We start from the raw sequence: 23501 nt of genomic DNA, 5'->3' as shown, positions 1-23501 counted from the left end.
TATGTCTCTGTTGGTAATATAACAAAAAGGGGACAGTAAAGCCCAACAGACTTAGAAAGAAGGAGAGGAAGAGAAAGGAGATCTTTCTAGAAAATTTAATATTCAAAAATATATCATTAGTAAAAATATATCATTAGTGTGTATGCTGGCTAGTTTTGTCAATTTGACACAAGCTCGAGTTACCTGAAAGGAAGGAACCACAATTGAGAAAATGCCTCCGTAAGATCTAGCTGTTGGCAAGCCTGTTGGGCATTTTTTCAATTAGTGGTTTATTAGGGAGGGCCAGGCCCACTGTGGGTGGTGCCATCCCTGAGCTGGTAGTCCTGGGTTCTATCAGAAAGCAGGCTGAGCAAGCCATGAGGAGCAAGCTAGTAAGCAGCACCCCTCCATGGCCTCCGCATCAGCTCCTGCCTCCAGGTTCCTGCCCTGTGTGAGTTCCTGTCCTGACTTCCATGATGAACAGTGATGTGGAAGAGGAAGTTGAGTAAACTCTGTTCTCCCCAGATTCCTTTGTCATGGTGTTTCATCACAGCAATAGTGACCCTAACTAAGACAGGGTGTGTTTCGAGTGTATGTGACATGCATTGTGTCGGAATGTGAAGGTCAGAGGACAACTTTTGGGAAGTATTTCCCTCTTTCTTGTTAATGGCTTGCTAGGCTTTCCAGGCAGCTACCTCTGTCCATTGAGCAGTCTCACGGGCTCTTTCCAGAAGTTTTCAAAGACGTGTACCCGTTATTTTTATTAGTAAGAGAGATCAGTGCTCCTACAAGGTCCTTATTTAAACTAGCAACATCCATTTAGAAAATGTGAATATCTTTATTATAGAAAATTTTTTAAGTTCCCCAAATTTTATTGAAGAATATAAAATTAGACAGGAATAAAATAATATTCTACTTCTATGGATAGGAACTTTAAGGTTCATATGAAAGCAGATTTTATAGAAATTACTTTGAATTATGTGCAGGTAGCATTAGACAGTAGTCATCTGGGACTTTTTTTCGGGACATGTGTGTAAAATGATCATTATGTAAAAAATATAAGACATAAAAATGATCATGACAGTTCTGGAAATGAAACAGGGCTCACAGTGTTAGTGCAAGTCATACTTGGTGTACACTGAGATCCCAGCACCTAAGGGCTGCAGACAGCAGGAGTTTCAAGACTTCTCAGGCTACTGAGATGATGTCTCCAAGCCAGAACTATGGCCTTTAGGCTGAACTGCTACATAGCAATAAAAATGAATAATGCAGCATGTGGTGGATATTTTAGACAGTGTTGAATAAAAGTAGAATCAAAAGCATAAACTGAAAAATTTCATTCATAGGAAGTTTGTAGATGATATGAATGATACGATTTTCCAAAAATACTGTTCTTGAAAGAGTGGTACTGATGAGGAGAGATCACCAGGGAGCCTTCTGGTATATTAGAAATGTCAATATCCTGATCTGAAATAAGCCATATAGGTGTGTGTGTGTGTGTTCATGTGTGTGCAGGGCCTTGAGAGAGTTTGGTATCTGACATCAAGCTCTAGTGTCTCCTGGAGACAAGGCTCTCACTGGGACATAGGGATTTGCTGATTAGGCTAGGCTAGCTGGCCAGTGAGCCACAGGGATCCACCTGTCTCTTCAATGCTGGTGTCTGTCATAAGTGTCAACCACCATGCCGGGCTTTTTATGTCAGTGTCAGGATTTGAACTCAGGGGCTTATGCTTGTGTCGTGAATAATTTACTGAGTTACTTTCCCAACTACTAATAACTCATTCTTTTAAGAACTTAGTCACCCTGAGAGTAATCCCTGTGACTTAATTACTTCCCACTATCCTCCCCTCCCAGGGTGACCACATTGTGGGCAAGTTTCTAACACATGAATCTTAGGATATACTATCTTTTGGTTTAGATAGTCTCATGTATTCATACTGATCTTAAACTTTTTTCAATTTATTAATTTTAATTTTTTGTTTTTGAGACAGGGTCTCATGTGTAGCCCTGGCTAAGTTCTGTATGTGAGCCAGGCTGGCCTTGAACTAACAGACAACTGCTTACCTCTGTTTCATGAGTGCTGATTTTTTTTTTTAAATAAAAGGCTTTAATTATGAAAATCATAACATTAAAATTCAATTTAATATGATAAACATACATTGAGTATATGGTAAAAATAAGGTTTCAGGCCGGGCGGTGGTGGCGCACACCTTTAATCCCAGCACTTGGGAGGCAGAGGCAGGCGGATTTCTGAGTTTAAGGCCAGCCTGGTCTACAGAGTGAGTTCCAGGACAGCCAGGGCTATTCAGAGAAACCCTGTCTCGAAAAAACTAAAAAAAAAAAAAAAAAAAAAAAAAAAAAAAAAAAAAAAAGGTTTCAAATGTATAAAAATGTATAAAGCATTCTACAAATCTTCAATTTTTATAAAAATTACATATTTGTAAAATTCTAGAAAAATTTATTCTGTATTTGAATGTTAATATAAATCATAACTTTTAACTCATAAAATATTAAAACATTTTAAAAAATTATCATGTTGATACTCAAATTGCTACTTGTTTAATCTAAATTTCAGTTAACAGTGAATAGTTAAGTATATAAAAATCTCAGAGAATCCTTTCTTGCTCTCCGGCCATCTTGGCAGCTGATCTTGGTTGGGGGTTGTCCGGCACGTAAGACAGGAAGATGGTGGCCACGAAGAAGCTGAAAAGGTCTCTGAAGTCAGTCAACTTGAGGCTCCAGTTTGTTAGGAAAAGTGGAAAGTAGGTGCTGGGGTATAGACAGACTCTGCAGATGATCAGACAAGGCAAAGCCAAGTTGGTTATCCTCACCAACGTCTGCCCAGCTTTGAGGGAATCTGAAGTAGAGTACTGTGCCATGTTGGCTAAAACTGGTGTCCATCACTACAGTGGCAACACTATTGGACTGGGCACAGCGTGTGGAAAAGACACACACAGTATGCACACTGGCTGTCACTGACCCAGGCGATTCTGTTACTGTCAGAAGCATGCCAAACAGACCGGTGAGAAGTAAACCAAGAAAGTTTCCTGTAATAAAACTTTGCCAGAACTCTTTTTGAAAAAAATAAAATCTCAGAAAATTTTATTAAAATTCTGTATCTCAAACAAAAAATAGAATGTCTGATTTCTAAGATCACTTCTAAACACTAAAATTCTATGATTTTCACAAATCATATGTGTAGATTAAACTTGCATTTTTATCATTGGTCAGCAGATGTCTTGGATACATAGTGCACACCAGCAGTTCTATTACTGACTCAGTTTAGGTCATTTTTATACAGTACAGAAATGTCATACTTCATCTTGTACTTCTTAGTTATCTTCAGTTGGAATTCAGAGGTCACTTCTTTCTGTTGTACCAGGAGAAAGTGATGTAATGCAGTTAACTCTAAATAGGATAAACTGCCCAGAAATATGACTTTGTGCTTTTAAGTGGTATTGTAGCTGTTCTCTTTCTGAGGATATATTTTGGGGATAATGTGAGAATGTTCTATGCATACTATTGATATTAATATGAAATATTTTAAACTGTTCTCTATTAGTGACCCTGTATGGTTCAGGATCTGCAGGCCTGAGGATGAGTGCGGATTTTAAAGGTGTGTGCCATCATGCCTCGTTTGGCCTCATTCTATATAGTTGAAGATGACTCTGAATTTTTGATCTTCTAACCTTCACTTCTCAAATCCTTCTGCTGACATTCTTAAGCCATATCCAAGCTACAACACTCAGAGTACACCATTGTCAGAACACATGTAAAAACCCACCATTCTTACAGATAGTGAACAGTAGAGATGAGATTCAGAGCTGAGACTTGAGTGAATGTCAGCTGTCTGGCTCCAGGGTTCACTCTGCCTTGCTGTCTTTCTGTGCTTATTAATATAGAGAAGACTGTGAATGCAAGGAAAAGGGAAACAGGCAATAACATTGATGATGATCTCACTCGTACTCTTTTTCCAAAACACCAAAGATAATGTCTGTGCTTTCGAGATTCTTAGGTATCTGAGTGTACACTTCACTTGAGAGTTAAGTAGCATCACTGCCAAAGTTCTTCTTAAGTTCTTGGAGATATTTTCTGTTGCTTGCTTTTCTTCTTTTGGTGGCCAAGACTAAGGTAGTTTTACTGAAAGTTCTATATAAAACCCTGACTTGTGCTCAGCAGTGGTGGCACCCGCCTTTAATCCCGGCTCTTAGGAGGCAGAGGCAGGCAGATTTCTAAGTTTGAGGCCAAGCCTGGTCTACAGAGTGAGTTCCAGGACAGCCAGAGCTACACAGAGAAACCCTGTCTCGAAAAAACTAAAAAACAAAGCAAAACAAAACAAAAAAACCCTGACTTGTTTTGAGCCAAAACACTGACATGTAGCATTTTAGTCTGTAAGAATTTCTGGTCTAAAAAATTCATTTAAATTTCCCCCTTCTGAGTTAGATTTGTTTTATTTATTTGTTTTTTACATACTTTTTATTTCATTTTGCGAGACAAGGTTTCTCTGTGTAACAGCTCTAGCACTCACAGAAATACTCCTGCCTCTGCCTCCTGAGTGCTGGGATTAAAGGTGCATGCCGGTGTGCCCACAAGGTCTCTCTACATAGCTCTTGATGTTCTAGAATCCACTGTATATATTAGGCTGACCTCAAACTTAGATTTCCTGCCTCTTTTTCCTAAAGGCTGATATTAAAGGCATGCATTACCATGTCAGCTGAATTTATTTAAAAAAATTAGTAGACTTAATAATTTTGGGATAGTGGAATTGTTTTTCTCATTGCTATGTGTCCACTGCCTTTGAATCAGTGTTATCTTATAAAACTGCCTGTGTTCTTTGTCTTGTTAGTGACATGATTCCTACAGGCTACCTTCTAAGTTGTCAAGCAGATTAAGAACTATTTCCAGATTATATTAAGATTAATAATATGAGAAATTAAATGCCTTTCATGTCTGTCATGGTGTGTAATAATAATAATAATAATAATAATAATAATAATAATTATGTTGTTATTTCCTTTGTAGGCAGAGGGGTGAATTTTATGAGTGGTAAACAAAAGTTAGAAGATGTAAAATACTCAAAAGAGAGAAAATTTAAAGTAAAAGCTAAGGAGGGATAAATTGAATAAATCCTAGTGAACAGTGCTTATCTCATTTTGTGAAGATTAACTTAAATTTCAGTTGAGAAGATCCAAAATACAGCACAGTATGATGTAGATGCACCCTCTTCTGCGAGTCTGATGCCTCTCTGTTACTGTTATTACTAACTAAGGATGTGTGTGCTGGGAGCAGCAGCTCACTGTGAATGCCTTTCTCTGTCAGTCCCCACTTTGATTTTTTTTTCATTGTAATAAGGCTGTATTTCAATGACCCTCACATCCCCAAAGGATTTTACCTCCATCGTAGCTAAGCTGAGAGTTGATAGTTCTGCTGCACCAAGAAATGAATTGTAGGCTCAATTTTTGTATACAGACTTCCTGCTATGGTCAAAGCTATTTGACTTGAGTGAGTGACTTTATTCTCAGCTCCCAGAGAACAGGTTACATTCATTTAAGAAATGGTGTAGGTATTAAGATGTTCTATCCATGAAGTCATTCACCAACTGTTTCAATGAACAATGGTTCTGCTTGGAGGGTGGCACAGACATTAAGTGAGGTTAAGAATTTGGTTCATTAGCTGCGATAATTTGGAAAAGCATTCATCTCAGAGAAAGAGTAACTTATAAAGTCCTCTTCTTCAACTTGATTCAAGAGTTACAAATGTCAAGCAAAGCATTCAGTCTCACTTTGTTGTTCTCTTACAAGCCACCTCCCTAGTTAATCGTCTGTTTCTTTTGGGTATATAAATACTTTTGAAATATATAAGCTGGTCTGAAAACCATAGTATCCCAGTTTGATTTTTTAAGGATCTAACTGAACCAGCTGATTGAGCGGGTTGGCCAGTGAGATGCAAAGGTCCTTCTGACTGTCTTCCAGGTGCTGGTGATGTGCACTTCCACTCCTGGTTTTTTTACATGGGTTCTAGGGACCAAATTCAGTTTCACATGCTTACACGGCAGACATCTTACTGACTGAGCCACCTCCCCAATTCTGTTATTGTTGTTGTTATATATTAGAGTTTTTATAAAGAATTGTAAAATTTAATTAAGTTATCTTTATGAAAACTTAAATATCCGTGGAAGCACTTGATCTCACCACACACATTAATGAATAGGGCTGTATTTCCCAGGTTTTTTTGCTTTAAAAGATCCCACTGAAAATGCTAAAAGATGAGGGCCACAGCATTAACCTTAGCCGTGAGAGGAAGCGGAGTCCTCACCCCCAGAGCATAGGGGTTAGAGGAGCCCTCCTCCATCCTTAATTTATAGCCTGATTCTTACATTGGACAGGAAAGAAGAAGACTTGAATGGGCCATCCATGGTAAACTGTTTGTAGGTAACACTCTTAAGTGGTTTTCCACGTGGTCAGGTTCAGGCAACAGTGTCCTATACCTGTATCCCTCTGTCCTTCTCAATCACAAATTAATTGGAAAGTTCTTTGAATGTAACATAATTCTAGAGTGAGGCCGGTGCATTGCACAGAGTTTATTCCTTGAGAAATTTATATATGGGTGCTGGGAACGCAACTCAGGTGCTCAAGAAGAGGGTTATGTGCTCTTCACCACTGAGCTATCTTTCCAGCCCAAAGAACCTATATTTTAATTGCTTATGTATTTTTTTCTCCTTTTCACAATAAAACTGTAGAGGCCCAAACTTTGTCTGTTGTGTTAAAAATACCCGTCTGTGTAATGTTGAGCTAAAAATCATTTAGAAGATCTTGCTAGGCAGTATACACATTTAGAGTGTAACTGTAAGGAGTCAGTGTTTCTGCTGAGCCATTCTTTAGACACTCTGCGTGTAGCTGTCTTGAACTTAACGTGCTCACATGGATTCCTGACTACTTTCTGGGTAGTCTCTTTCTTATCCTATATTTCCATTCATCTGAAAATTGTGTGTGCCATACCAATATGTAAAGAACGTGCACGCTACTGTTACCATCCTAGTGATCATTTCTGCTGGCTTCATGCCATAAATGCTCTGCTGATTTCTCTTATGCTGCTCCTCTTCCCATCTGTCTCCACTTAGGAGCCAGGTCATTTTTATTTTAATATCATATCATATTATTTTCCAGATTAGATCTCTTCCTGTCCTAATTTCTCATCCTAATTTGAGTAAAATTGTAAGTTTTTTCCGTGTCTGATTGAAAGACAATATGTAATCTTACTCTTTGCTGTCTCCTCAAATGACTTTCGCCATTTTCTTTCTCTCATTGCTCTTGAATTTACTTTCTTATTGCTCCTTGGATATGCCAGGTGTTTGCTGTAACTAAAAGCAAATTTGTAATTTTGTGTGCATGCACACACCTGTGCCAGGGTGCAGGTCTCGTCTAATCTCCCCTTCCTCTGAAACGTAGGTGATCAGGCTTGGTGGCAGATGCACTTCCACGCTGAGCCAAGTCTAGGCCTGCCCAGGATTTTGGCCCTTGGTTTTTCTCTCCGCGTGTCTGACATCAGCTCCTGTGTGGCTCCCTCTTTCTCCTCTGCACACTGAGTGAAGCTTCGCTGAGGCTCTCCTTTCCTCTTGATAGAGAGTGGCGTGTCTGAGTGGTGCTCCAGGCCCAGTGCATAGGGTGTGTTTTCTTCTGCCAGTTATCTGCAGTCTGTAGAACATCTGTGTGGACTGTTGTTTCCCAGTGTTTGCCACAGTGAAGTACTCTAGGAGGAGATCGTCTGTGGCTTTGTTCTAAGGACTGGAAACACGTGTACTACTATGTTAGTGAATGTGTTTGAAGGACTGAACGGATGGCTGATGTGAAAAGCTGTCGGTTTAACTTCAACTGCTTTAAAGTACTGCTGTAGGACATAATCAGATATATACAAAGTTTAATTACATTTTACTTCATAAATTACCAGCTTTGTAAGACTAGAATTGCTTTCTTGCCACATTCCCATGCCCATGTTATCTGACATTAATATGCCTTGTTTATTTATTTGCTTATTTTTTGGCACTGGGGATTTATTTGGGGCTTCACATATGCCAGGCATGTCATTTTCCACTGAGCAGCATATTCTTAGATCTAGTGATATATATATTCAATAAACAGTTACTGAAAGAATGAAGCTATGTCCATTAATAGAGGTGTTTATTATAGAAATCATTCACGAGATGATGTTTTTTAATAACTGTGAGATGGTTCCAGCATGCACGTGATAAAAGACATACGTGCAGACTAAGCACTCATATACAAAATAAATTTTAAAAAAGAATTTTAAAAAGTCCATGTTGTGGTCTATGTGAAAGTAACTTTGCATAGAACTAGCAGTAAACACATAGCTTCCAAGATTTGGTTGGGAAAAAGGCTATATAAGACCGTGGCATCGATTTCCATCTGGCCGTCTTCACTGTTTGCCAGCATCCCCCATTACTGTCATCTCTTTCTTGGATTATCTTAGCAGTGTACCCAGTTCCTTATGTCATTCTCCACACAGCACTTTATATGATGGACGTCACTTTGTTTCTTAGATGTACTTCAGTACTTCCTTAGATTCTTTAACATGGTCCTCCCTGAGCTGCTTCTCAGGCATCGTCTCCTACAGCTCCTCCCTTATCCAGACTCCACATATGTTGGCTTCATTCAGTTCTGTCCCACATGTCTTTGCTCTTTTGTACATACGGTGCTTAGTTTCTGTTTGAAATAATCTTTTTCCCATTCTTTCATTGGGACAACTTTTTTGGTTATTTTGTTTGTTTGTTTTCGTTTTTGTTTGGAGACAGCATCTTTCTATATAGCCCTTGCAGGCCAAGAACTGCTCTATAGACAGGCTGACCTCAGACTCACAGAATCTGCCTGCCTCTGCCTCCTCTGTACTGGGACAAATGCGTGCACCACTCCATCTGGCATGTTTAAATTTCAGTATGTCATATTTTGACAAATCTTTGTTCACCCTTGCTCACCCACTTCTGAGAAAGCCTCTTCTGCTGCTGAAAGAGATGGGGTGAGCAGCACCGTCTCTTCTGCTGCTGAAAGAGATGGGGTGAGCAGCACCGTCTCTTCTGCTGCTGAAAGAGATGGGGTGAGCAGCACCATTTATGTTATGTTGCTGATGCCTTGGGTACCATTTCTTCCCTCCAAGTGTGGTATCTCTCACTAAGTACTCCAAAAATGTTGGCTTAATCTGTGTGTTAGTTGTATCATAGAAGGAAAACAGAAGGAAAAAGTATGAAAGGAAAAATTAAAGAAAACATAAAAACCAGGCCAATGTACTTGTTAAAACTAGCAATGCCTGCCATCAAGCTTAGCTACTCACCAAGATTTACCTGTCTCTGACACCCTATCTCTGATGTTACAGTGTGTACCATTGTGCTTGGCACTTTTCTTTTTTCTTTTTTTTTTTTTTTTGAGACAGGGTTTCTCTGTGTAGCCCCCTAGCTGTCCTGGTACTCACTCTGTAGACCAGGCTGGCCTCAAACTCAGAAATCCGCCTGCCTCTGCCTCCCAAGTGCTGGGATTAAAGGCGTGTGCCACCCCCCACCCCCCAGCGTGCTTGGCACTTTCATGTGTGTTCTGGGGATGGAGCAGGACCTTGTGCTATTAGTTGACCTGCCTTCCCAGCTTAAGAAACAATTTTTAAGTAAGTATGTTATCAACTATGTACTCTACAGTAAGGTTTTAGGTTAATAGCAATGTAATACCTAGAAAGCAAACCCCACCACTTTTGTAAACCTTAAAAACACAATCTCAGCTTCTGAAATTAGGATGACTCAGTGGGTGAAGGTACCCTGCTCCTGTTGTTCTCGGACCTCTACCCAGAGGCCATGGCACGTGAGCAGCTGCATATAAGCGTGCACATGATGTGCAGCCGCTCCTTCCTCTCTCCTGGGCCAGGGAAGTACTTCATCTGGCCGAGGGCTTGCCTAGGTTGTATAACCCCGTTCCTCAGATTTCCATTTACAGGCAGGCCACTTGGAATGAGTGAGTGTACATTTCAAGGAAATCAAGATAATCTGTGTTGGGAATCAAACACAGTTAAGGGAGCATACAGTAAGTATTCTTGAGAGACCATCTCTCGCCAATGTGATTGGCTCAAGTAATAAACTAATGATGCATCTAAATTAAAATTTCCCAAGTGGAGAGCTCACTCTAATATATCAATAGTGAGGTGTAAGCTCCAGGTTATTTATCCAGCACTGTGTACACTAGGTGTGGTGCATAAGTGTTATCCCAAGCCACAGGAGGGTCTTAGGTCTTTTCTGCTACCTAGCAAGCTGGACGTACTGGGATTCATAAAACTCTTGTCTCAGAGAAACAAATAAACAATCCTAAAAAAGTTTTAGTTCAAAGTTTTATTACAAACTGGCAATTGTGGCTTGTCTAGAAAATACAAAAAAATTAAATATATAAATAACACATAGGATATAGAATGACCAGATAAACCTAAGATGAGATAGAAAAAAGTTAGTAATGTTAACAAACAACAAGTCAGAAAACAAAGTATAGTTCAGTAAAACGGAAACATCATTTTTCTTTACAAGAAAATTAAGAAGGGCTAGGAAGTAACTCCGTCAGTAAAGTGTTTGCTTTATGAGGCCTCGAGGTCAGTTCTCAGTCCTCACACAGAAGCCAGGCTTTCTAGTGCATATTTGTAATCCCAGTGTGGAGAGACTGTTATGCGACTCTCTGGGGCTTCCTAGACAGCCAGTCTAATCTAATTGATGGATTCCAGGATTTCTCAGAGACATTATCCACAAAAATCAAGGTTGACAGCTCCTGAGGAGCAGTGCCTGAGCTGACCTCCATCCCACATGCATACACATGCACACACATGCACACGTCCATATGTACATGCGTACACCTGCGTATATCCTAGACCAGACAAGTTTTCTTAGCTAGAATTCGAAGGTACTTGAAGCAAAATTAGGGCTAGAAAAAAGAAAGTAACATCATTATAAATGATGCTAATGTTTATCAGGGATCAGTTAGCATAGCTAGTAAATCAGAAAATATAAGCTCAGTGTGGTGGTACATAGCTAGATTCCAGTCCTCAGAAAGCTGGGATGGGAAAGGTTTGAGTTCAAAGGCAGTTTGAATCATAGAAGAATATATCCTGTCTCTCAAAAGGAAAGGAAGCAAGGAGAATGGCTTGTTTTTGGTAGGAACATATGAGTTAATAAAAATGACCATATAAGAGACTGAAACCTTGATGTTACCAGGCCCAGATGGTTTTGTGAGGGACTTTTAAAAGATTTTCACAGAATGATTTGGTAAGTAAGTAAGCTGACTGAGAATAAAGACAAAGTCGAAATTTCTCCTTGTTTTCTTAAAGGATTAAATTCCTATAGTCAAATTTGCTGTGGAGAGTAAATGAGTTAATGGAAATACAGCACTTAGAATAATGCCTGCCTTACAGAAAGGACTCAGTAAATGTTAGCGCCACAGGAGTAAGAGTAGCAGAGCGGGCCAAGGAAACTTCAGGCAGGGATGATGCACAGAGAACACAGTGCATCTAAGCTGGGCTGTGTCTAAGACTATTTTGGGACTGCCAACATACAGTAAAATGTTTTAAATACAATTTGTATATTAGTAAGGGAAAAGTTATAGGTTTTGGAATGATTTAGTTAAGTTGAAAATTTACTCCAAAACAAAAAACAAAACAAAACAAAACAAAAAACCCAGTGTGTTAGCAAAATTAAATACGCACTTCAAAACCACGGTCAAGAATGTGCTCATGGGGATATAGTAGAGATTAAATGAAGGAAATGCTCTTGTTCTATTATTTTAATGATGATGAATATACTCAAAGTCCCAGAAACCTGAGAAGTGTGATGGAGAAGAAAGCCTGACGCTTTGATGAAACACCCAGGGCCCTGGTGTGACATTCAGTAACTCATGTTTAAGAATAACTTGCATTGCTGAAGTTGTCCTCACTTACTCCCATGTGGGGTCATGCAGCCTCTCCAGTTGTCTAATAGTGAAGCCAACACAGCCCCTGTGGTTGTGAGGGGTTAGGGAACTTTTTAGACATTGTCTTCCCTTCTCCATTTGCCAAGCCCCAGAATGCTCCAGGCAGCTTTAAAGTCTGCTGTTCTTTGGTATCTAGTTTCCTTGTTAGTTTGAAGTTATAGTATACAAGAATTGCTTCATAAAGTGACAAGTTCTGATATGATGAAGTGATTTTTATTTTTGGCAACTTTTTTTTTTTTTACATATATACATGGAAGACTTGTATGTCTGCATGTGTATTTGCATGTTAAAGGGGTACATGTCTGGTTGTGCTTAGAAGGTTGTGCATATGTGTATGGAGGCCCAAAGTTGATGTTGAATGTCTTCCTCAATTGCTCTCTACTTTCCTGGGGGAAGGGCAGTATTTCTCATTGAACTAAGAGCTCTCTGGTTTTCCTAGTCTAGCCAGCCAGCTTGTCCTGGGCATCCCCATTCTCTGTCTCCTAAATGCTGGGATTTCAGGCACTTGCCACAACTACTTGGCTTTTGCATGGGTTTCTGGGAATCTAAATTTTGTTCTTTATACTTTTATGGCCAGCACCTCACCTGCTGAGCTCTGTCCCCACCTATTAATTCTTTCAGATTATGATAGGCGTTAAGTTATAAGCAGCCGGAAGGGCTGAAGTTGTTAATGGGTGACTAAAGTTGCCAGAACCAGATATTCTGAGAAGTGGTAACTGACAACAGGACAGGAGACAGGAGGATGACCAGCTAGGATGACACAGCACTTCTGGAAGTGCTATCTCAAGTGTGGAGAGATGGGCCAGAGAGCCTGGCTGTGTGAGGTTCCAAATGGTGCCTGAGAGTCCTCCGAAAGTCATCCGAAGCATGCAGCGCTGGGGATGTGGAAGGATGGGCGTTAGCATTCGGCAGACCTGGACTTGATTGAGACTTGGAAAGTGACTGTGACAGGTTTCTACACTCATATCAGAATTTAAAATTAAGTGGCTAAAGGTGGAAAGCTTCTTATAAACTGTTGCATACTTAAGGAATCCTTAAGATTAATAACGTTTCTGTCATTAAGAGAGTGAAGCATATAAGATAGTCAACTAGAGAATCAACTGTACATTAACTTAAACCTTACTACATTAAATAAAAAATACTATATAGGGTTCCACATGGTCATTTCTGTGCAAGAATAGGGTCTCCGAGGAGTGGTTTCCCTGCATATTTGCCACCCCGTTCCTTTCTTACTTCACCACTGGCATTAATTTCCTTTGTTTCTCTAGACAGGTTTACTTTTTCTTTTACCTGTGCATTTATGTTTTTAGTTATATTTAATTTCTAGTTGTTAGTAAAAGCACACTGTATATAATTAGATGGTGTACTATTAAGTATATAGTTCTTACATGCAAAAATATCCTCACATAGTCCCCTGGCATCTGTACATAATGATGGTTGCTATGTGTAAGACAGTGAAATTTGTCTTAAATGTATTCTGGCGAGCCTAATTCTAGTCTTCACTCAAAGGTGTCAAGTGTTTGGTTCATTGGTATTTCCTATTTAGACATTTGTTAGTTTAAACAAAGCATTTATATTTTATCTCTCTGTGCTAACAGTAAGTTTTGCTTAGCAGAATATAGTTAGGAAGCAAGAAAGTCACTTAAAACCACAACTTCCTTTCTGTCATCTGATCCGGAAGTAGCTTAACTTTACAAAAGTCTTGGTGTTTTCTCACTAGCTTTAGAAAGAGAAGCCAGAGCTTACTTGAACTGAGCATACACAGACATACAGACACATACTTGTAAATAAAAATAGCTTTTGCATCTGATGTAAAAATGTTACATAGTCTATATAAATTTTGTCATGTAATAATTTACATGGCATCACATTTAAATTATATGTAGATACAGATAAACAGACTATACTTTATGATGGCTTGGCTTAACAATTTATTGACATGTTGTGGGTTCATCTTCTGTGGCAGCATTGTAAGTTGTGAGCACCTTTGTACACATATGGACACATGCATGCCCAGCCCCACACAGCCAAGGTGGGACATTTCTACTGTAGGGCAGCTAGTGTCAGGCACCTAAGAGTTCTCACTTCTATCCTATCCCCAGTGTCCTTGCTTTGACAGTAGTGAGGATTTGAAATGGACTATTTCCAAGTAATTCATTATAAAACATTTAAAATTATATGCAAAATCTATTAATTAAAAATGTTAGTATAGATTAAGTTTGTGAATATGACTCCTGCCTGCAGACCCCTCACTCTGCCAGGCAGAGCCTCCCACAGCCTGACTCCCCTGGTCTCTAGAATGGCCCTCTGGAAAAGTCTGTCTTTTTCTTTCAGCTGCCTGCTTACAGATTTTCTTGAAAGTGCTTTGGGAATTCTGTATCTTTGCATATGGTAGCTTTGTTTTTCAGGCTTCCTCTGCTTTAACTGTCCTGCTTTGCAGCATTGCTTGTTGAAACTCTGCCCAGGGACTAGCTTAAAAAAAATCTCCTTTTTGAGAACAGTTTTCTTTGACTTTGAGGTGTTGAAGTGTTATTTATATTTCTTGCCTTTCACGTTTATTCAGCAACTACTTGGACATATACTAGGTTAGAAGTCTTTACTGGGTCCTCCTGTTTGTTTCTGCTTAGTTGGATCTCATTGAGGCTAGAAAGCACATTGACCTTCATTACGCTCTTAGCTCAGCATCACAATCATATTTTGTATGTAGAAATCTTAAATTGAATCTGATAACAGGTAAACCTCATTGTTTTCAAATAGACTGTTGCATAATAAAATTTTATATGTGCCATGCTTTTAGTTTCTAAAAGTAAAATCCATTAGATACTTATAAACTAGGGCCAGTGTGACAGCTCAGCAGGTGAGGGTGCTTGTTTCTAAGCTCTGATAATGTGAGCTTGATCCCCAAGATCCACATGATAGAAGAAGAGAACTTACTCTTACAGCTTCTCTGATCTCCACAGGCTCCATGTCAGGAACACATGTACACACAAACACAAATGTAGTAAAATGAAACTGCCCGCAGTTTCATGCACTGGGTTCTCCTCAGCCAGGAGGGAATAAAGGACCTGAAATAAAGGGTTTGAAATGCAAAGAGAAAACCCGAAGCCAAGTTGCATTCCAATCAAGGCTCCACTTTACTGAGAATAAATCAGGGTTTTTATAGTCACAGGAGAAACTGAAAACAAGTCTCTAGATTACACTACAAAGAAAGTTCAGGTGCCAAAGTCCCCAGGTTCAGAAGATCTTCAGGCGGCTGGCTGGCGTACTCAGGCAGTGGATGTGCTCAGGTGGCTTCTTCAAAGATAGTCAACAGAGAGAGTCTGTCTTAGCTCCCAGGTGTTAGCCCCCAAGCAGAGGCTGCCAGAAGTCTGATGACTGAAGTGAAGAGGGAAGGTAACAGTAAATATTTATAAAATACTAAAGACACTTCAAAAATTAAATGATCTTAGAGCAGTGGTTCTTAGTGGTTCTTAGCCCTTTAATACAGTTCCTCATGTTGTGGTGACCCTCAAGTATAAAATTATTTTCATTAGTACTTCATAACTAATTTTGCTACACAATTTTGTTATGAATCAATCATAATATAAATATCTGATATGAGACCCCTATGAAAGGGTTGGTCCATACCCAGCGGGGTCATGAAGCACAGGTTGAGAACTGCTGTCTTAGAACCATAGAAACATTTGCAACCTAAAATATGTTTGAACACGTTGGTTTCTTGTGCCCTGTCCACACAGCAGCTGGCTCCTAGAGCGAGTGACCTGTGTGCACTGACAGACTTCCTGTTGCTCAGTTTTCTCTTTCTGCTGTGTCCCCTCCCCCACAGAAATGACTGCATTTTTTGTTTCGATGCTTTAGTAAACAGGTTCACAATTATACTTTTGCAACAAATTGCCTTAGAATATTTATTTTATCTATTTTGGTAAGTCATAAGTTTGCCTCAGTTTTTAGCAGATATTTTAGGCTCTAGATTCCTCTCAGGTTGTAGTTCGTATTTGCTGAGGCCTGTCATGGTGGTCTGTGCCTATAGCCCAATCCCCCAGGAGGCCAAGATAGGAAGATTGCTAGTTCCAGGTTAGCCAGTTTAGCCAGACTCTGGGGAGGAAGGATGGAGTGGGGAAGAAGATGCTTAGTGAGGCTGCACTCATCTGAAGGCTTGGCCTCTGGGTACCTCCTCCCAAAGATGGCTCGCACGCAGAGTGCTGTTGACGTGCACATCTCCATAAAGTCAGTGAAGGCCTTTAGATACAGCAGCAGCAGGCTCCTCAGCACACGTGATCCAGATGATTAACACAGAAGTTACAGGAGTTTCACTTTGTCATTTCCTTAATAATTTGATCATTTGAGCTGTTTAAAAGTGGGGATGCTCGGCTGGAGAGATGGCTCAGCATTAAGAGCACTGACGGCTCTTCCAGAGGTCCTGAGTTCAAATCCCAGCAACCACATGGTGGCTCACAACCGTCTGTAATGGGATCTGATGCCCTCTTCTGGGGTAGCTGAAGATAGCTACAGTGTAGTCATATACATTAAATAAATAAAATCTCTTTTTTTTTTTTTTTGTTTTTTTTTTGTTTTTTTTTGTTTTTTCAAGACAGGGTTTCTCTGTGTCGTCCTGGCTGTCCTGGAACTCACTCTGTAGACCAGGCTGGCCTCGAACTCAGAAATCCACCTGCCTCTGCCTCCCAAGTGCTGGGATTAAAGGCGTGCGCCACCACCGCCCGGCTAAATAAAATCTCTTAAAAAAAAGTGGGGGTGCCTACAATGGCAGGAATGCCATCAGGTGTGAGGCTTACCGGGTGCTGCTTTGGAGGGATGGAGAGAAGTGACAAATACAAGCAGCAGTTACCCTATACCTGTTTTGGAGTTGGGAAAGCCAGGTTACAGTAGGGTGGAGAAGATAACAGTTGTGCACTGTCAAGTCAGGACCTCAGTATACCATTGCCATGTTGTTCAAAGATGATGAAGAAGGAGAGACTGAGGTATCAGGTGGGTGCATGCCTGACTCAGGTTTTGACGCTGCCTGCATGTCTTTGCTCTCAAACCTTTTATGGACTCTATCGCCTGGAAACCTAGGGTAGTAGTCAGGAGCAAGTGTTCTTAAATGGCTAGCAGTGAGTATTCTGAGACAGTATGGTAAGTATTTTCTCATGCTCTACAGAATTGATTTAAAATACTTCATACAATAGCCTTTGGCCAGGTTTTCCCTTTCCCTAACTCCTTCTAGATCTTTCCACCTTCTTACCTATCTTCTCTCTCTTGTTTAACACTCTCTCTCTCTCTCTCTCTCTCTGTCTTTCTTTCTCTCTCTCTCTCTCTGTCTTTCCCTCTCTCCAAAACAAACAAACCAACGAGAAAAAGACCCCCTCCAAAATGAAACATAAAGGTGTTGTGTTTCCCCCAGCTCCTCTGGCCAACTACTCTTGGACATAGGGTCTGATCTGGTGTGGCTGATGTACCAGTGACACCCCAGTGGGAAGAACTGATTTCCCTTTTGCCAGCATGTAACAATTACAAATAGCTTCCTGGTTAGAAGTGGGCTACCATGTCAGACTTCCTCTTCTCAGGGTTGGAGCCCTGTCTGGCTTGAAGCTCTGTAGGTCTGTTTAGGTTATGCCGCCACTCTCTGTGAGCTTGGATGGACATCAGTCCTGTTGTGTCCTTGGAGCCATCCATTCCCGCAGGCTCTCATTCTGCGTTGTCCAGTTTTGGGTCTGTTTATTTCCATCTACTGCTGGAAGAAGCTTCTCTGATCTAGGTTGGGTGAGGCCTAATCTGTGGGTCTAACCCTCTATGGTGGTTTCTTTAGTAGCATATTAGCAGTTTTCTCCTGTGTAAACTGGCTGGGGGTCAGATTCACCATGGAGCTCCCTCAGTCCAGCAGTGTGTGCAAGTGTCATAAGCGTGTGCTTCCATACTTGTTCCACTTGTTTACTTTCTTATGGACTTGTTAGCTACAATGGTATCACATTGAACACAGTAATCTTGTGTGACATTTCATGTTTTGATAAGTACACTAATTTATTACTTGTAACAAAGTAGTTGAGGAAGGAAGTTTATTTCATAATGACGTCCTTTTATTTTCTGAGTTAATGGTTTGCACCATTAAGAGACTCTACTCTCAGTGGAGGTGAGGGAGTTTGTGCTGCTGAACTTGAGGGTAGATTTCTGGGGCCTGCTGGGAATAGGACTATTTTTTTTCTTTTTTGGAACAGAACTTCTTTAAAAAGTGAGTATGTCTGGAAGGCTCTGGTTCAAGGCCATTTTTGCTGGCTACAAGTGAGGTTTCCGGAACCAAAGAGGACACACAGCTCTTCTTAAAATTGAAGATGTTTATGCCAGAGATGAAACTGAGTTCTACGTAGGCAAGAGATGTGCTTATGTGTATACAGCAAAGAACAATACAGTGACTCCAGGAGGCAAACCAAACAAAACCAGAGTGATCTGGGGAAGTCACTCGGGCCCACGGAAACCGTGACATGATTCGTGCCAAATTCTGAAATAACCTTCCTGCAAACGCCATTGGACACAGAACCCATGTGCTGCTGTGCCTGTCCTGGATTTAAACTAGTAGAAAGTAAAGAAAAGTGGATTTGTGCTCCCGGGGGAATAAAAGACCCTTCTCTCTCGTTTATCAGATTGCTCTTTTCAAATGAAAGAGAGATCACACTTTGTCCTGATCCCTGTGGACAGAAAATGCATGCGTGGTGGGGTTGTACCTCTCTAGCCATTATAAAGGCCTGCGATAAACTGTGTCCCCACTGCTGTCATTGAAGGAATTGTAAAGCCCATTCAGCCTCTAAAGAGCAGTAGGGTTTATTTCAGTTAATAAATGTGTTCTCTGTACCCTTTCTTCTCATTCAGAATTGAAGGAGATTAAATAATCTTAGAGTTGTGGGGTGTGATTACAGTCTTCAGATGAAATGTAATCCTTATCATTAGAATAAGAATAAAAACAGTGGTGTATTATAGAATATAGAAAAGCCTATGATAAAAGAAGAAAGATAATTACTCAGAAACACTTAAAAAGTAATTTTACTCTGTGACAGTTTTATACATATTAATGCATTCTGATTCCTCTCACCTTGGTCCCTCTCTTATGTCACTTAGTGTGTTTCACCTCTGGTTCTTGCTGCAAACCCATTTTCCATGGTCCTTTGCTTTTCTTTGTTTTGCTTTGTGACACAGTGGGTTTAACCAAGGCTTTCTGGGTTTGGCACTGTCTTTTGGAGCCTGGCTGGCACTCTGGTGGTAAACAACTGAACAATTTCTCACACCCACAGGAGCCATTGATAACCTGTAGTTCAGCAGTGATGACTTGGGCCTCATGAGCCCCTTCCCCTCATGACTTACTGCTAGAGGCCCATTCTCATACAGGTCTAGTGTAAGCACCCAGAGCTGCGGTGGGATCATGATAGCAGTGGTCGTATCATACCCACAGAGTAGTATGTCTCAGCCCTTCTGCCTGCCTTGTGGTTCTGACATTCTTTTACTCCCTCTTCTGCAGTGTTCCCTTATGTGGGATGATATCAGTGTTCTGATTAGGGCCAAGCAGTCAACTGTCACTTTTTCTCAGTACCTTGAAAAGTCTTGTAAGTCTCTTTAGGAATAACATTTTTAAAGGCAAGGAATACAATAAAGGACACAAGCTGCAGAGGTGATAGTTATGATTGCTTACCAGAGCGCCAGGTCTACAGTTCTGCTTACCCCATGGCCAGGTTCACTCACAAACCTGCAAACTCACTATATTTGCTTTTTTTGCCACTGATGAAACAGCTGACAGAGCATCTTAATGGAGTAGAGGCCCACAGTCCATCCCCATTAGGATAGCACCATAGCTTAGTCTGTTGTGCTGAGAGCATGCCCTAAAGTCTGTTCTCCGCTCCTGTCAGAACCAGGATGTCACGTGGAAGGCCTTCCCCAGTGGTCCAGTCCACTTCTTGTAAGTCCCATAGTCTCCCAAAACAACACTCCCAGCTGGAGAACATCTGTTCAAATACATGATGAGCCAGTGGGAGACATTTTATACTGCAGCCATAGTATTTAGCATGCCCCATGTCAAGTCTATTGGTTCTCCTAGATGCCACCATTCCTTTTCCTTACATGGCATGAGGCTTTTATCCCTCAGTATCCAGGTAGACATTAGAGATCATTGTTTCACTTACTCCATCCTGCTGGACCTTAGTATAGATCTAATATCACTTGTTTATAGCCTAATGGATTCTTTTTCTCCTCTGACAGATGAATTAGTTCTGTTGGGTTTGCCTGTGGTCTAACTATAGTATTCTCAACTATTTTATTCTTGCCATTGATAGTATAGTACTTGAGGAATATTCTGAACTTATAATTCATTTAAAATAAAGGACTTGACCCAGCTTTATAGATTTATGGTGTAAATTATACCTTATTAATAGATGTTTACTTTTACAGTGGTTAGCCTGCCTGCCATCCCCTGCTTCCACAAGGAGTAATTGTTCTAGGGAGAGAATAGCTGTTAAGAATGAATAAGACTTCAAAGAATAAAAAAGAGTAGCAATTCTGTTGTAAAATTTGTGAGTTGGAAGGTTAGGATTGTTCTCTTCTTGCATGAAAGAGTGATACGACAAAGTAGTGCCAAGTAGCTGATGGAGCTCGCTTGGTGACAACCTGCATGGGGGCAAGGAGCATGTCACAGACATGCTCAGCCCCTCAGAGCAGCATAGTGCTTGAATGCTGATGGTATGTACTGTGACCAAGGGAAATGTAGCAAAGCCAGGTAACTTCTTTTAGGTACCTTTCTCTAAAGGTAGCACTACTTTTAGTGAGCACCCAATCCCATTACAGATGGTTGTGAGCCACCATGTGGTTGCTGAGAATTGAATTCGGGACCTCTGGAAGAGTAGTCAGCGCTCTTAACCGCTGATCCATCTCTCCAGCCAAGTGCTATACATTGTAATGACAAAAATAAGGCACTTCAGTTTGCTAATGACTGGAAACTCCAGGATTTCCACATTTTAAAGAATTATTTTTATTTTATGTGTATTTACTTTTCCTGTGGGCATGTATGCATTGTGTGTGTGTGTGGTGTGTGTGTGTGTGTGTGTGTTACAATACCTGAGGAGGCAAGAAGAAGACACTGGAACCTGGAATTACAGATAGTTTTGAGCTGCCATGTGTGTGCTGGGAAGTGAACCTGGGTCCTCTACAAGAGCAGTAAATGCTCTTAATTTGCCGAACCATCTCCCTAGCTCCAGGATTTTCACTTTAAATTTTTATAATTTTGTTAGTAATATTTTTTATATATTCATTTGTATTAAATTTTGAGGTAAAAGTAATGACAGTACAAAGCACAATATACGGATGTGACAAAGCTATAATTTAATGGAGAGACCCAGCAATTTAAATTTTCCTGCAATGACAATTTCTTAGCTACACTTTGTTTTAGAGGACTTACTTAGTTTTAAATGGCTCTTTACTAGCATTAACCTGATCAAATATATTCCAAACTATGTCATATCTTTCCGTTTTCTCTTTCCATATTTTGGTATAACCTAAAAGAAAATGAATACTTGTTACTCTAACACATACACCGTGTCTTTATCCATGTGTAGCAAGTAGCTCATCCTGGCCAAGAAGCTCAGGCAGAGCCCAGTTCCTTAGGGATGCCTGTCAGAGGTGAGACACATTGTACCTGGCTATTTACATGTCACACTGCACCACATGGACATTTTTAGATGTCAGTAAGAAAATAAAACTCATTGATTATCCATTCCTTTACATTCATTCTTGGTGTCCAGGGTATGTGCTATAGAGTGCCAGCTAACACCCAGGCTGCCTTACTGATGGTGTTTGTAGATGTTTCTAGCATAGGTAAGGAGACATAAAATTAATATGACATTCTTCCCTAACACTCAGTTTGGTTCTTAAATTTTGTGAATTACCAGTACTTAAGAGTCTGGGTTTGTTTCTTTGTTTGTTTGTTTCTATTGCTTTGTCTTTGGTTTTACTTTTTAGCCTATTTTTGTTGCTGTAACAAAAGACCATAGAAATACCCGTGGGGTGGGTACTTGTGAATAACAACTTTCTTTCTCTCACCTTGTAAAGTTTGGAAATCACATGTCAAGGTAATGCTTGTCCAGAGTATCTGATGAGGGGTTCCTGTTTTTGTGTGTTGTGACTTCATGTGCTTGCGGAAGGGACGTAATGGTTCTCTGGAGCCTTTGTCAGGGCACCCATCCTTCTCAGGGCCTCTTCACTGTACTTCCTGATTCTAATCATATTTGGGGTTGTGTCTCACTGTAGAAATCTGAAGGGACATGAACATTCAGATCATAATATTCACCTAGAGAATGTTAGCTACACGCAAATCAAGGCTTTTTACTTCTTGTGGTTAGAGGCAATGAGGGCAGAGCACATCAGTTACCACTCACCTTGATTTTACTCTCAGACAGTCGAGAAAGTCCGCTGCTGCTTCTCTATTTTGGGCCTTTTTGATTGTATTTTCTCTCTCAGTTTATTTTTATGACAGTTTTAAAAAGAATGCCTTTTTTCCCCTGGTCTATTCAGAAAGCTTCCAAACAACTTTCTTTGAATCTTTCTGCTTCTGACTGATCACCATCCTCTGTTAAATTTGCTTGAGTTTCTTCAGTGACTGTTACTCCCAGGTAACCCAGATTCGGTAAGGTGTGCCCTCTGCACTCTCGGGCTTCCTGCTGCAGCGATCACAGTGTTTGCTAGAAGGCTTCTATTTCTTGAAGCTTCGTTTCAGAAAGGTCTCTTGCTGTGTATCAGTTTCCTCTGAGATTGAAACATCCTATCCTTCAGGGAAGCTCCTAACCAGAAGGTAAACAACGCAAGTGAGCCTCAGGAAGTCTTGAAATTGCTAGATTCACTGGGCCCTCCCTCCAGAGTAAGCCATAAAAGCCGAGCCTAGAGATTAGTAGAACAGAGCTGCAGAAGACCCGAGTCCTTACTAGCTCCCTGGAAAGAAGAGGAACCATGGAGCTGCCTGGAAGAGTTTTAGAGCACCTGAGGCACCTTGAAAGGACACTCTCCAGCCTGTCCAACTGCCTGCAGGCTGAGCAGTGTGCTCTAAGTGTTCCTCCTTGAATGGGAGGGTATCATGGGAGTCAGAAGCCCAGGAACCACACAGCTGAGGGAGAAGGTAGCCCGAGGGAAGGGCATACTGAGGACCGAGAGCCCAGGAAGCACAGAACTCTAAGTTGGGACATTGTCCCAAGGGAAGAGTATCCTGAGACCCAGGAACTCAGCAGTCACACATCTCTGAACGGAAGCGGCATCACAGAGGCATTGCAGCTCCCAGGGGAGGATAGCCTCAGCTGGGCCGAGCCCCAGCCCTGCTCCACTTCTCTGCTTCTTCCCTTCTTCTCATAGCTGCTCGGCTTATTCCACAGCATCAAATCCCATAAAAGAGATTTATTAGGGTCGGGGTGGGGGTCCAGGGAATTGAAAAAAAGGCCAGGACTTATATAGAATTTCTTAGAGAGTGGAACTTTCATGGCAGAGATTTCCAGATTGAAGATTGGTGAG

General features: G+C 40.7%; 1 protein-coding gene, 1 long non-coding RNA gene and 1 pseudogene across 3 annotated transcripts in view; 2 read left to right on the top strand and 1 right to left on the bottom strand.

Annotated features, from left to right (window-relative positions):
- The window catches only part of Yaf2 (YY1 associated factor 2), a 57251-nt gene that overhangs the window by 29007 nt on the left and 4743 nt on the right, over positions 1-23501 (top strand). The window contains exons 4-5 of one of the 2 annotated variants that reach the window (XM_031353367.1): positions 3019-3028; positions 16955-16965. The exons of the other annotated variant lie outside the window; for it this stretch is intronic. Of the exons in view, the coding sequence (XP_031209227.1) occupies positions 3019-3028; positions 16955-16965 (21 nt within the window). The remainder of the gene's footprint in view (positions 1-3018; positions 3029-16954; positions 16966-23501) is intronic. 2 annotated transcript variants of the gene reach the window in all.
- LOC116078296 overlaps positions 15133-23501 on the bottom strand; it is a 9829-nt gene continuing 1460 nt past the window's right edge. Inside the window, exons 2-4 of the long non-coding RNA XR_004113496.1 lie at positions 22382-22783; positions 22047-22257; positions 15133-15350 (exon numbers count right to left, since the gene is read on the bottom strand). This is a non-coding gene — a long non-coding RNA (uncharacterized LOC116078296). The remainder of the gene's footprint in view (positions 15351-22046; positions 22258-22381; positions 22784-23501) is intronic.
- LOC116078290 lies at positions 16656-21848 on the top strand (annotated as a pseudogene).

This window comes from Mastomys coucha, unplaced genomic scaffold (genome assembly GCF_008632895.1).
Source record: "Mastomys coucha isolate ucsf_1 unplaced genomic scaffold, UCSF_Mcou_1 pScaffold11, whole genome shotgun sequence".
NCBI lineage: Eukaryota > Metazoa > Chordata > Mammalia > Rodentia > Muridae > Mastomys > Mastomys coucha.
Note: the sequence above shows the minus strand (reverse complement) of the source record. Positions and strands in the feature narration are given on the sequence as shown.